The sequence below is a fragment of the Pyrus communis genome, chromosome 3 (assembly GCF_041283825.1).
Source record: "Pyrus communis isolate YQ-2024b chromosome 3, ASM4128382v1, whole genome shotgun sequence".
NCBI classification, from domain to species: domain Eukaryota; kingdom Viridiplantae; phylum Streptophyta; class Magnoliopsida; order Rosales; family Rosaceae; genus Pyrus; species Pyrus communis.
In genome coordinates this window covers 5,094,318-5,108,536 of record NC_142567.1, presented here as the reverse complement: position 1 = coordinate 5,108,536, position 14,219 = coordinate 5,094,318, and the positions used below count along the sequence as shown (strand labels likewise).

The following is a 14,219-nucleotide window of genomic DNA, read 5'->3' as shown; positions in this document are numbered from 1 at the left end:
TCCCACTAATCAAAAAAATATTGGAGGTCCCAGGTTTAATGCTTTCAGCTAGTGAGTCTGTTTGACTGTGATCACAGACAAAGTGAAATCCTCATAGCCCTTGCGGACCAGATGGAGTGGATAACGGATACGTGTAATTACAAGCAATACTTTATAGGCAAATGGTGAAGATTGATCTAATTATTTATCTTAGATAGTTCTATCCTTAATAAAGTTGATAGTAAATGACAAATCTGATTAAAACAATTGAAACAGAATTGAATGTCAAACTATACAACCATACTTTTCATTTCTTCTAAATATTTTACTCTTATAGCATTTAAGTGAGTTATGAATACGTATAACTACCCATAAACGATACCTTATAAGTATATATGGTCTTATACTCTATAGATATATATAGTCTTATGATCACAAAAAAAAAAAAAAAGTGGGACTTCAAATGAGTTTTTTAGTGGTTAAATTTTATTTTTACATTTATTTAAATTTTTATTTCAATATCAACTATTCACTTTCCGTACTATTTAATGCTATGTACGATTGAAGAAAAATGGTAAGAAAATAAAAAAGTTGTGCCTTCTCCAAATGAAGACAAGCCACGAGAAACATGGACTAGAATCCTCATTGCAAATCTGTACCGCTGCTAGCCAACGAGAGGCTTCAAGCTTGAAGCCCCGTATCAATTTTCCATCTTCTATAACTTTTAGATGAATTAAATGAAATTGATATGATTAGACAAATGAAGCACCATTGTCAAAATAAGAAAAATACAAGAAAGTAGAAAGATGTATCCTCCTTTTTTGAAAGATAAACATGACAATACAATTTGAATTAACAATCACGATAATAAAGTATGCAACATCCGAATAGATAGATCCAAAAGAGATCTGGATCAGAAGAACATGACTGACTAACATGGATAAAATATTTGAATCATATATTTACACGTTCAAATCAAACGCATCAAAGCACCAAATTAGTACAACATGTCTGACAAAATGAAAATAGTACAACATGATCCCAAAAAAAAAAAAAAAAAATTCAAAATCAAAATAATAATATAATAGTTAGCCGTGTAAATTAGGACAACAAGATATATAATGTATGCGCAGCCGTACTTTCTTTTTAGCTGTATTATCGATAAAACGTCTACCCATGTGTGATTGTGAAGGAGATGACAAAAGAGTCTGACAGTTAGATAGGCCATCTCTCATTTCACCTGTTGTTTTTATCCAAATTACGCACGGTCACTCACATCCACAACAGCACGATATATTCGTAGAAAGTGCCTTGCATGATGGAGATTAAATATTGTGCAGTTAAAATGGGAGATGGGTTGTCTATCCTTTTATTTTCATATTTTTTCTATATTCTTTTATTTATGTAATCACGGTTAATCCATGTCAGTTAACACATGTCAACATTTTATATTCCTATTACCTTTTGTTTTATTATTTTTAAAAAAAAGTTAATATAAAATGTTGACGTGGCTTAACCGTGACCACACATCACAGGAGGGCATGAGGAGAGTATGGAAATGGGAGGGCAGACAATCCATCTTCGTCAAAATAGGTTAAGCTTCTTTTGCTATCTCAATTATGGAGATAGATTATCTGCCCTCCCACTTGATCCCATGCCCTCATGTTTTGTATGGTCACGGTTAAGTCACATTAACATTTTATATTTTTTTTTAGAGAATAAGACAAAAATGAATAGTAATAGAAAATGTTGACGTGGCTTAACTGTGACCACACAAAAAGAGGGTACGGGAAGTGGGAGGGCAAAGAATCTGCCTCCCTCAATTATTGACTGCACATGTTTATAAATTTATTTATTTATTTTTAATTTTATTATCATAAATTTAATATGTGTCAAATAATGATTAGATCACAAAAGGCCACTTGCGTTTTAAATTCAGAAAAATTGATCTCTGCATATTAGAATTTTACGCTTAAGTGAAGTTTTGTGTCAACATGTGAACATATGTGTTAATTTTTTTTAATATACCTTGTGTTATTGATGTTGTACATTACCTTAACAGTGATCTGTGCATTCGAGTGGTTTTCGATGTTAGTATGAAAACACCCATAATTTCTTCTTCTTCTTTTAATTTTTAAAAAGTTTTATAGCCATAATGGTTTATGAAATTGACATAATTCTCTACTTTGGTTTTTGAAATTTGAAATTATTGGAAATGGTCCTTGAGTTTGTTTACTATTAAAAAAATATGTGTGTTCATTCCGTAAAAAATTCTGTTAAATAAGGATCAAAATGACAAAATATTCTCAGTTTAATAAACACACGGCCAAAATGATTTGACAAAAATTAAGGGTACTTTTGTCATTGATCCTTATTTAATGAAAACTTTTCGACCAATGACCAAAATAATTGATAATGGATAAATTCAGATATCACTTCCATTGATTTCAAATATTAGATATTAAAATAAAGAGTTATATGAATGTTAGTAATCATTTTGACTAAATTTTTTTTAAAGTACATTAATTTTTTTTATGTGTACTTATTTGTCACATGTAATAGGTACGGACTCATGACAGCTCATATCCCCTATTTAAATCTGAGTATACGGCGCAATCAGGTGCACGTATATGCAAGGATTTTTGGAATCTTTATGTGCTTTATGGGATCTATATACCCCTTTCAGTTCCCGAAGGGCAACAATGTTGTTTTTTTTGTGGCCATGGACAATATTGTTTTTTCATTTTCTTTCGAATACTGTTGTTTTCGTTAGGGGCTGGGAATCAATCTGACCGAATGGCTGATCTGAACAAGTGATGGGTTTGATTTGGTTTTGACCGCATAAAAAGTTAGATGATGATTCAAAAACTGAACTGAATAGAATTTGATTTGTTTTGAGGTTTTTTTTTTTTTTTTTTTTTTTTTTTTTTTTTTTTCTAAAGGGGACAACTCGGGGTGGCAAGTCACGGTTATCTATTCATTCCGGGGGCTGGAAAGACTCACAGAGACATTTCATCCTCCCTCTTACTACAAGTCTAGCTTCCACACCAACAACGGGTTTCGGGGTTTTGAACCCAAAACCTCTAGTTTTTAGTTTTAAAGAAGTCTCGTAATCCGCCCTCACAAGTGTATTTTTCTTTCTAATTATAGAAAGTTTGAAGTGCAAAATGAGATTTTTAGAATGCCAATAATAATTCCCAATAAATTATTGTACTTTGATATTGTAATTGATCTAAAAAAGTTGAAAAATAAAAAGGAAAAATAATTGGTTTTATATTTAACCGTTCAACACTAGCTTGATATAATCTATTTTTTAAAGGATATATTATTAAAAATCGAACCAAACTAAACCGTTGCATTACAAACTGAATTTGTGCATATATTGTTTATTTTTTTCATCATGATTTTATTAAGTGTGAGGAAAACGGGTTTGTTGGTTTTAGTAATCATGTGCGAAGCCAACGGGTTGGTTAATTTAAACTGCAAAAATTTAGTTTTTAATCAAGTCATGGCAAACATGGTTGGATTGTTTTTAGCCTAACATCAAGATTTAAGAGTTGGCCTACTTGAAATTGACTTATTTATTTTGTTAACCAAAGAATAAAGTTTTCAACTGAGGATATGATTTACTTGTTTTTAATTTCTATCAAGCTTATTTGAACTCGGGGATGGGAGAAAAAAATTGGAGACGAATCATGCAGTCCTCTTAGTTGATCTTACTTTGTCTTCAGGTATTTGATTATAAATTTTATGATCAAACCCTACATTTTTTTTAATTTCATGATGCATGTTATTAAACACAAAAAGTGTTAGAAATTAGAATGATTTCAAACTAATCCATCATATATATCATGGAAAAGCTACGAGTTTGATAGTCTAGTCATAGACCTAAAAACTACCAAATTAAAAAACTACGTACACCATTTACACTGGAATTGACCAATCTAAACTGTTCTTCCAGACCTACGTCGTTCTGCTAAAAACATGGATGTCTTCCCAAATAAAATGAAATGTGTTATTAGTTAGCAGGTACTAACATGGCCTTGATCCTCCATTTCGTCTTTTATTCCATTAGGTCAGACAAGTGGTTGTTATCTGTGTCTTTGTAAATATCAAATATTAATTGTGAGGATGTGAAAGTAAAATAGTCTCACATCACATTGATGAATGAAGAAATCGTACAATGACTTATAAGATGTTGGACTACTTTCCATATTACCAATTGATTTTATGGTGGAACTTCAACTTTATTCAAAAGAAATACGTTGAATACTTCATTACTTTATTCACCGTCTAGAGTTTACAATACAGGCACATAAGCCTTATTCTACAAGAAATAGAATTACAATGATACGAAAACTTATAAGATGTTGAACTATTCCACATATTGTCAATAAATTTTATGATAAAATATCGGAAGAACTTTTTTAACACGTTCAAATCAAACTATTTTATGATAAATACTAGGAAGTTTTAACGAAAAGTTCGCGGTACTGTTCATTTTAATGAAAAATCACATTTTTTACACTAAAAAGTCAAACTTGGTACTATTTACTTTACCCTTTATTTTATCTTTATCGTTAAAACTCAAAGTTTTAAAACTATTTTTATTAGTTTTCTTTAAATACTATTACTATTAGGTAGTGGTAAATTAACAAAATGACAAAAACACATTTCCCAGAGTGGATCCGATTGATCGCTTCAAGTGGTTATCAACCAACAACAGCCGTGACGTTATACGCGATTTGACAGATTGATTGAATAATATGCTTTGGATTGTACCGTGAAACATGTATAAGGCTGTCTGCTGATCCATGTGGCTTTTGAATATTCTTCACATTTCAAATTAATTAAACTTGATTATGTTTATTTAATCAGTTGATTAATAGACGACATATTGTTATGATCTGTCACACCGTATAAACAAAAGGACCGTGTCAACTAATGAGAAGAATAACTCATTTGAGGAATCTTAGATGTTTGGATTTAAATCGAGCTTCATGTGAAACGTTAAGTGAGAAGCCATATGCATGCATGTTCTGTTCATCTTATTGAACTGATGATATGCCACAGATCTAACAAAAATTTGGCGAGCCGGGGCTATTTGTTAAAATATGCTGAAATTTGATGGTACGTATTGATAAATAAAATTCTAATTATCTGCAATTAAATTTAAGATTTGGCTAGAACACACACACACACACACACACACATACATACATACATATATATATATATATATATATATATATAAAATTGTTATTGGCAATCAAAAAATCACATTCTACACTTCCTTATATACACACACACACACACACACACACACACACACACAATTAGTAGTTGGATAGTCATATAATGATATTCAGATAATGATTGTATAAAATACATATACTCATATAAATCATATTTGACCTTTAGATAATGATTTTGTATTGTAATAAGATGTCCCTAAGTTATGATCGAGTATTACTCGAATCAAGCAATTAATAACAAGAATATACAGAGTCTCTTTTTTCCATCTCTCAAGATTGTTTCTTTTGAAGCACGAACCAATTTCTCATTGAAACTAGAAGGTAACTACAATCTATACTTGTGTTAAGCATCAAAAGCCAAAGGATCAATCACCCTTTTTTTTTTTTTTTTTTTGGTTGTGTTAGGTTTGGATTTTTCTTGTGGCTTTTATTTATAATTAAGTAGGTTAAACACATATATGTATATATAAAAACAACCATGTTTCATGAGCACTTTATAGATAGTGTTTTTTTGTTTTTTTTTTGCTTCCAAACTTTATAGATAGTTTATTATCAGTACTTTTGAGAGACTGAATTAGACAGCTAGCTAACTTATTGGCACCTAGCTAAAAGAGACTGAGATTAACATAACTCTTTATTTTGGTCTCTCGCAATAAAAATGATAGAAGTGGTTGTCCACCGTAAATCAGTTTGGTCATTTCATGAAAAATATGTCTGTATACTTGTTAATTGTCACATCAACAAGTGACCATCTTTTAAGGGTATTTTCGTCAAATCAACCTTCCACTTAACGAATATATATATTGACAACTCTTTCATGGAAAGACTAGAATGGTTTACAATGGACAAACATAGGGACCACTTTTATCAATTTTCATTGCCAGGGATCAATGTGAAGAGTTATGCCAATCTCAGAAACTATTTTGACCAAAAAACCATATAGATATTAAACGGCTTGAGATCTACTTTTTCTAGTCAACAAAACGAACCGGTAAGTGCTTGCTCTATCTGTACAAATAATGTCATTTTGGCTCATACTTAAGTTTATAACAATTTTTTTTTTGGTCAAATGACAGAATTTGTTATATTAGATGTTAGATTAGCCACTAACGAGATATGAACCCACACCGTCATGCAAAGCTCAACACATTTCTACCACTGTAGTAAAGGGCCACTTACAATATAACAATTAGTTCTCTTAAAAAAAAAAAAAAAAAAAAAAGGTTTATAATTAATACTACAAGTGGGAAACGCTTAAGCTGTTGGATTGTTCCACGTATGCGGTTGATATTGTTCATTTGTTTATTTGGAGTTTTTAGATTGTAGGAACTGATTTTTGAATCAATCATCCGCCGGAAAGTATTGTCAACCACTACGAGATAACATGACTTGTTCCCTCGTGAGAAACTCTAAAATATAGTATTTATTCTTCCTGTTAGTATAATTGACCTTCTTAATCTTAATTAATATCAATTTAATTAAACTCTCCTATTATGTAGTTTACCTCATAATTCACCATGTTAATTACATGTGCATGTTATATACGTAAGAATATTCTCAGAGGAATAACATGTAAGATGTTGTGTGTGTGTGTGTGTGTGTGTGTGTGTGTGTGTGTGTGTGTGTGTGTATGTAGTAACATGCAAGGGTGAGGAGAAATGGCAAATATATGTTTAACATTTATCCATCCATCCACTAGTTGCATGTCGTGGTTTTTCCTTTAATGGTTATATATTCATCACAAAAACTGACATACACCCAATTACAAACTTGACCAAGGAGGGAAAATGTAGTACTCTTCCCAAACATCATTTTATTAGACTAATTAAATTTGGTAATCCGGTTGACAACAGAAAAATTAATGGCTACTTTAAGTTATATACATTGTTCATATGATTCCCAACTTTTATATAATCAGAAGGTACTGATCATTGTAAGTGGCTTGTTGATCAGTTGAATAAGAGCATTCACTCATGCACCCGAAGTCCTGTGTTCGAATCTCTCTCTCCGTAGTTTAGATGACTTTAGTATAAATTATCCTACCGTTTGTAAAAAAAAACAAAAGGTACTCATTTGTAGATTTTGATGTACCAGACTTATAACGCGCGTGTCGCCTTGCCTGCAAGTTAATAAAACTAATTGAAGATTAGAAATTGGCTACTCCAAACACACAGGTTGAAACATCCAAGTTAGTTCATTAGTAGCATGGACACAGTTTTGGTGGACCAACTTTTATCCGACGTACTGTGTAATTTATGGTCGTGCGCCCATGATTCTGACTGATCTATGTATCTTTAGGAAACAGTGACATGCATCTTTCGAGTAATCCCCACATCCATCTCCATGCCATTTCCTTTTCTAGTTACCAGACACTAGATGAAAATCGTGAAATGGTTTGGAAATTTCTTACGCACATGCATGGGCTTGATTTTTGTTCGGTGCCGACAGTTTATGTTAGGGTTTCCTATTGTGGTGATACATATCAATCAATCACGCGCTTAACATATTCTAGGTCTGTCAAATAATAACTATATATGTCATTTACGTGCATAACAACATTATATAGGGATGTGCAAATATCGTGTACTAATAAAAAAATATCTTCAAAGATAAATTGAACCCTTAGACAATCTCCAACCTTTAGAGTAAACCTCAAATTTTAGGTTCTAAACTTATCCCAACTTGTTTCAACCTTTAGGCCAAATATGATTTTTAACCCAAAATTCATTTCTATGGCAAATTTAGCCTAGGATTTTCCCGGGTTAGTGGAGCTGGCCCACCATATATGTGTATTTTTTTTATATTTATAAATTTATTGAATCCAACGGTTAAGAATCATATATAATCAAATCCAACGGTTAAAAAAAAAAAAAATCTAACGGTCCAAATTTAAATCCAACAATTAAAGTAATTAAAAAAAATTATCTGAATTAAAAACTAAATTTTTAAGGTTAAAAATTTTAAATTTTAACCCAAAGATTGAAGATGTGTTAACATTTACCATTACTCAACAAATTAAAGCATAAACCTTCGCAGAAGTTGGCAACAGCAATTAATCCATATAGCAAAAGTGACTGACAGTTAGCATATTCTTTTAATTGTTTTTGTAATCCATATAGCATTAAGGACAAAATATCCCCCGAGATTGAACCTCGTGTGTTACTTTTTACTTGGTTCTTAATTTCTTGAAAGAGTTGTCAAGAAAATCACTAAACAAAGTTTATTTTATTGCCAAAAAGGCAAAAAAAGATAATTTAATAAGCAGAAATGGCACACCCGACCGGAGTCAAGATATGTTGGTCAACATCTGAAGGTGACGTAGTCAAAAGGAAAGTGATGTATAAAATATGGATAAATTTAAACCGAAGCTAGAATTTATTTAAGCTAATAAAGAGAGTGCGCAGTAGTGGAAAGAACCCATAAAACATAAGTAGTCAGAGCATAGATGACAATACGATATAAGTAGAGCAGTTGAATCTAGTTAAAGATACTTACTACACAACCGGAAGTAAGTTCCTACATTTATTTGGGTAGGTGTCAGAATCGCCAAAGATCCCTCGTATGCCACAAAGGATTCAGCAAACTAAGTCCTGGAGGGGTGAAAAACATAAGGTGTGAGTGGGCAAAAACAAATGTTTATGAAACACATTTATTTTCCGAACACACTAACCCCCAAGGTTCCAAAAAAACGCTAGGCGCTAGTCAGAGCAAGGAGCGGCGGCTAGAAGGGTTTCGTTTTTCCAGAAGGTAGAGGGCCTCTGACATTCTTATGTCTTTTGTTGTTTATGTGCTTGAGGATGAGGATTCTCTTTGGATTCTCTTTGTGATGATTCTAGGATCAATTCATCTTAGCTATTTCTCGTACATCGTGAGGCTAACTTTCATTAGGTATTGTTTGTGTTCAATTTAAAAAAAAAAAAATTCAAAATGATTTTTTACCACAGAATGACTAATAAACGGATATGATAAACTGATTCTTAAAATCCTTACCGAGAGAATCCAAATAGGATCTTATTCCCTTAGATGAAGACCCAAGGCTTCATTCTGCATTAAATACCATAACACCGCTTTCATTTTCTTGTCCCCATTTTGAATATCGTTTACGTGTCTTCTCACTTATTGACGCATGTGTAACCACTTAACACCAATCTTAATTTTGTTAACTTCGAATAAAATAAAAAATAAAAACAAAATTAGAGAAACTAGCAGCCACCGGATCTCCACCGACTCTGACATCCGCAACACCAGAGACCTTACATGGCTGGCAGCAACCCCCACTCCTATTCGCCGCCGGCAAAGCCTCATCTCCTAGAAAATTACATCATAAATCCTAATAGTACACTAGACCTAATCGGATTCGACACATCATAATCTCACTAATGGGATTCTCAAATGTAGGTGGGTAGCCGCTGTGAATGGGGCGGCTGGCGCAGGTGACTGGCTAGTTGCTGGCGCGGGGGTCTTGCCTGGACCGGGGTGCGCTTGGAGGACGCGGTGACTGCTCGTTTCTTTGGTTTTAGTTTTATTAAAATTAGCGGGGTCAAGGCTGGGTTAAATGGGTAGATACTTGTTGGGAAATAGGAGAGGAGACATGAATGCGGCACCAAATTGGTGACAATGGATTTGTAGCCCTCCCGTCCAGGCTTGATTCGGACCGATTCTCTTTCTTTGTAGTTATAACTAACTATTTAACACACTAACGTTATCAGCCTATTAAAATAACTTTAGATAAGTTTGTTTTTGTTATTCCAGATATAAATGCAATAAGTTTTTATCAAAATCGTACCATACATCACCAACGTATAGCACCGCTCTTTAAGTGGACAACATCCACGCGATAAATTTACTTAGATGGTTGAGCAGACCTACGGAGTATGTCGTAATAAGGCCTGTCCACGTGTTGTGGACAACGCATAAGAGTTGTGCTACTAGCCCCTGTTCAAACTCGAGTTAAGTTTTATGTTTACGATGCTTACCATGTATTATGTAATACATGATGAGAATTTTCGATATTCAAAAATACTATCACGTCGTGTTATAATTTTTTTCAAAATATAAAATATGCATTTAATTTTTTAATTAATAAATTTTATTAATTATGTCCTAATCATGTAATAATACTAAAAAATACACCACATAATAAACACGGGTAACATAGTGTCACAATTTTACCTAAATTATGAATACATTGTTTTTAGGAAACTTTAACGAAAAGTTATCGGTACTGTTCATTTTAACGAAAAACTACATTTTTATAGTAAAAAATCAATCATGGTATTATTCACTTTATCTTTTATTTTGCCCTTATGGTTAAAACTTAAAATTTTCAAACCATTTTTACTAGTTTTCTTGTTTTTATATGATACTATCTTTCACGCCACCCCTCCCCTTCTCTTATAAATACCCCTCTCTTGTAACCCCCACAATACTCGAACATCACCACCACCACAACCAAAAGAGTTCCATCCCTCCTCCGCCTCCTCCCCGCCACTTCTCACTGAACCTGTAACTGCATGGCAGTGAGCTTCTTAAGGTACGAGGTATCCGACCTCTGTCTAGCCAAGCCGGCCCTGAGGTCCCTCTCTGCCTCCGCCACCGTAGCCGATGCCTTGGAATCCCTGAAGACCTCGCAGGACAACTTCATCAGCGTCTGGGACTGCGACCACTCCAAACCCAAGTCACCAGACGGCAGTGGTGTAGGTGGTGGCGGCCAGTTCTGCCGCTGCATTGGCAAGGTCTGCATGGTTGATGTGATCTGCTATCTCAGCAAAGATGACAGCTTGACGTCTCCATCTGCCGCTCTCAAGGCACCTGTCTCTGAGATTTTAACCAAAATTCCTGGCCATGTTATGCACGTGGAACCTTCCTGCAGGTAAAGAAAATCAAAACCCATGTCTTGAAATTTCTTATATTTCTTAAATTTTTTGGCTTGATTTGCGTTTTTGATGAATTGGCATCAGGGTTTTCTTGTTGTTCCAGTTTTGTTTCATTGATTGTACAAATTGGAGTTTTCTGCTGTCTTTTTCTCAAATTGCAGCCAATTTTTTGTTAAATTTCACTTCTTGACAAACTCATCAACACAGTTTTTTAATTATTAAAACAAAAACTTCCCTAATCTGATAATTTTGTCATCTGAATTTTGTTTTTTTACTGTGATTAGCAACCAACTTACCCAAATACTTAAATCTTTCTTACTTTACTCTCTAATTTTCAGTCTGCTAGCAGCCATTGATCTCATCCTCGAGGGAGTCCAGAACTTGGTGGTCCCAATCATAAGCAGAAGCAATTCAAGAAGAAAGAAGCACCCAAAACCCATCTCTGCCGCCACCACCACTATCCACAACGGCCAAGAATTCTGCTGGCTGACACAGGAAGATGTGATGAGATTCCTCCTTAGCTCAATCGGGCTTTTCTCCCCCCTCCCAGCCATGTCCATAGACTCCCTTGGCATCATCAGCACCGATATCCTGGCCATCAACTACCACTCATCCGCCAGCTCCGCCCTCCAGCTCATCTCCCACTCCCTCTCCCAGCAGACCTCGGTGGCGGTGGTTGACACCGAGGGGGTCCTGATCGGTGAAATCTCACCCTTCACCCTTGCCTGCTGTGACGAATCAGTGGCTGCCGCGATCACCACCCTCTCAGCAGGGGACCTCATGTCCTACATTGACTGTGGTGGCCCTCCTGAGCACCTGGTAAAAACTGTGATGCAGAGGTTGAAGGACAGGAAGCTCCAAGGGGTGTTGAATAATTACACGCTGAGCTCATCAAGTAGCTATGCACATGCATTGATGATGACATCATCTTCTTCCGACGAGGAGTCATCAGCGTCTCCGAACAGGAGCCTGCGGCGGACTAGGCCCGGGAGGTACACCCGGTCGAGCAGCTACTCGGCGAGAATGGTGAGGAGGGCAGAGGCCATTGTCTGCCATCGAAAGAGCTCACTGGTGGCTGTGATGATCCAGGCAATTGCTCACAGGGTGAATTATGTGTGGGTTATTGGGGATGATTGTAGCTTGGAGGGAATTGTAAGTTTTTCTGGGATGTTGGAAGTTTTCAGGGAACATTTGGAAACCATGGGTTAGAGAAAGTAGGAAGGGCTTGCCTACACCCGGCCCTAACATTTGGTCCGCGACGCCGCGGTTGTATCTGAGGGGTGTAGGGGGGTCTATTTTCTAGAAATCTTGTTATGGAGGAGGAGTTTGTGAGTGTACAAGTTTTGGTTTTGATCATCGAAAGCGGTTTGGAATGAATAAAAACATGGGGGTAAAAAAAAAAAAATTAAGAAAAACAAAATTGTGAGATGTGAATAGGAGGGGAAGTTTGTGCTCTAAAATTCGAGTTTGGTTCTGTAATGTTTTTGGGGACTCAGACTTTATATGATATCTAAAATCAAATGAGATCTTTTCTTTTGCAATTTAAACTATAGAAAGAGGAATTCGAATTTAAATGCAGAATAAGAACACAAGCACACTTTTTTACCTAACTAAATCTTGAATGCAGAATGAGAACACGCTTTTTTAGCCAACTAATCGGTCTTAAGAAAACACCTCAACTAAAACACAATTCCGTTGAGATGATTACTTTAACTGGTTTTGCAAAATTTAGTCCATGGGGAGTGAAGGATTTGTCAAACTAGTAAGAAGACAGCTCATTGTTGCACTACATATTCTACAACTTCAGGGCCAATTGGCACTATATATTTATTTATTTATTTTCTATTGTATCTTTTATTTACTATTTATGTATGAACATGCCGACATGAAATAAAAGCAACCATGAAATGGTCAGTTTTTATGTTGTCATATTTATGGACCAAAACGAAAAAAACTTTTCGATTTGGGCATAAAGGTCGTTTGGTTCTTGAAACAACCCATTAATTGTTTTTGTCGTATAAAATGTCATCGGGGAAGAAAGAAGAAAATTTTAAACTCAGAATAGTTAATAGGAGAATCCGTCATATAGCTGATTGTAAATTATTTTAAGTCATTGATATAATTGATATGCACAAAGAGCTATACAACTAAGAATACAGAAAATTTTCGATCAAATCAATTTTGTAATGGTAGATACCAGAGTTGGTATCAAGACCTCTGATTCTGTTTGTGCTTGTGATACAACGATTGACAACATAATTTGAAAAAAAACTGACGTGATTGTTAACCATATCACACAGGAGTCATGAACATAGAACACAAGAAGAAAGAAAGCTTAAGAGAGAAGATAAAGGACGAGAGAAGACTTTAGAGAGAGAAAGAAATATACTTTTCTTTATTACTTTTTCTACATACAATCTTCTTACAGAAGCTTAGCTATATATTATCTTGATCTTATTATAGCTAGGATATCCCAACCATATTCTTCAATCTAGCCACTGTATTACTGACAAATGGCACAATCTAAATGATTCAGTTATATACTCTTACATCCCCCCTCAAGCTCAGGTTGGGATGACCCAAGCATGAGGTTGGAGCAATGAGTAGTAAACAATGGTGAACTGAGACCCTTAGTGAGTATATCAGCAAACTGTTTTGAGGATGAAACAAACTGCACAAGGAGTTTCTTGTGAGCCACTTGTTCGCGGACAAAATGAACATCCACTTCAATGTGTTTGGTCCGTTGATGTTGCACAGGATTAAAGGATAGGGCAATGGCAGACATATTATCACAGAATAAAACAGGAGTATACTCGAGTTTTATCTTCAAAAAAGTAAGAAGTTGGTGCACCCAATCTAACTCGGTAGCAGTGGATGACAATGCCTTGTACTCTGCCTTAGTTGATGACCTAGACACAGTCTGTTGCTTCTTAGAAGACCAAGAAATAGGATTATTTCCAAGAAATATCACTAAGCCAATAGTTGACCTTCGATCATTAGGGTCCCCTGCCCAGTCAGCATCACTAAAAGCCTTTAAGATCAACTCTCCACTGCTGTAACTAATGCCATGAGTTAGAGAACCCTTAAGATTTCGTAATATTCTTTTAAC

At 34.8% G+C, this 14,219-nt stretch overlaps 1 protein-coding gene across 1 annotated transcript; it reads left to right on the top strand.

Moving 5' to 3' along the window:
* The first annotated feature begins 10,648 nt into the window (after positions 1-10,648).
* LOC137716497 (CBS domain-containing protein CBSX5-like) lies at positions 10,649-12,657 on the top strand. Its single transcript, XM_068455954.2, has 2 exons — positions 10,649-11,106; positions 11,449-12,657. Exons 1-2 carry the CDS (start codon positions 10,748-10,750, stop codon positions 12,317-12,319), a joined length of 1,230 nt encoding a protein of 409 aa, XP_068312055.2. The 5' UTR covers positions 10,649-10,747; the 3' UTR covers positions 12,320-12,657.
* Positions 12,658-14,219: the final 1,562 nt, after the last annotated feature.

Coding starts and splice junctions, on each gene's coding strand:
- LOC137716497 (XM_068455954.2), top strand. CDS start 10,748: ATGGCAGTGAGCTTCTTAAGGTACGAGGTATCCGACCTCTGTCTAGCC. Junction 11,107..11,448: donor CACGTGGAACCTTCCTGCAG/GTAAAGAAAATC, acceptor TCTAATTTTCAG/TCTGCTAGCAGCCATTGATC.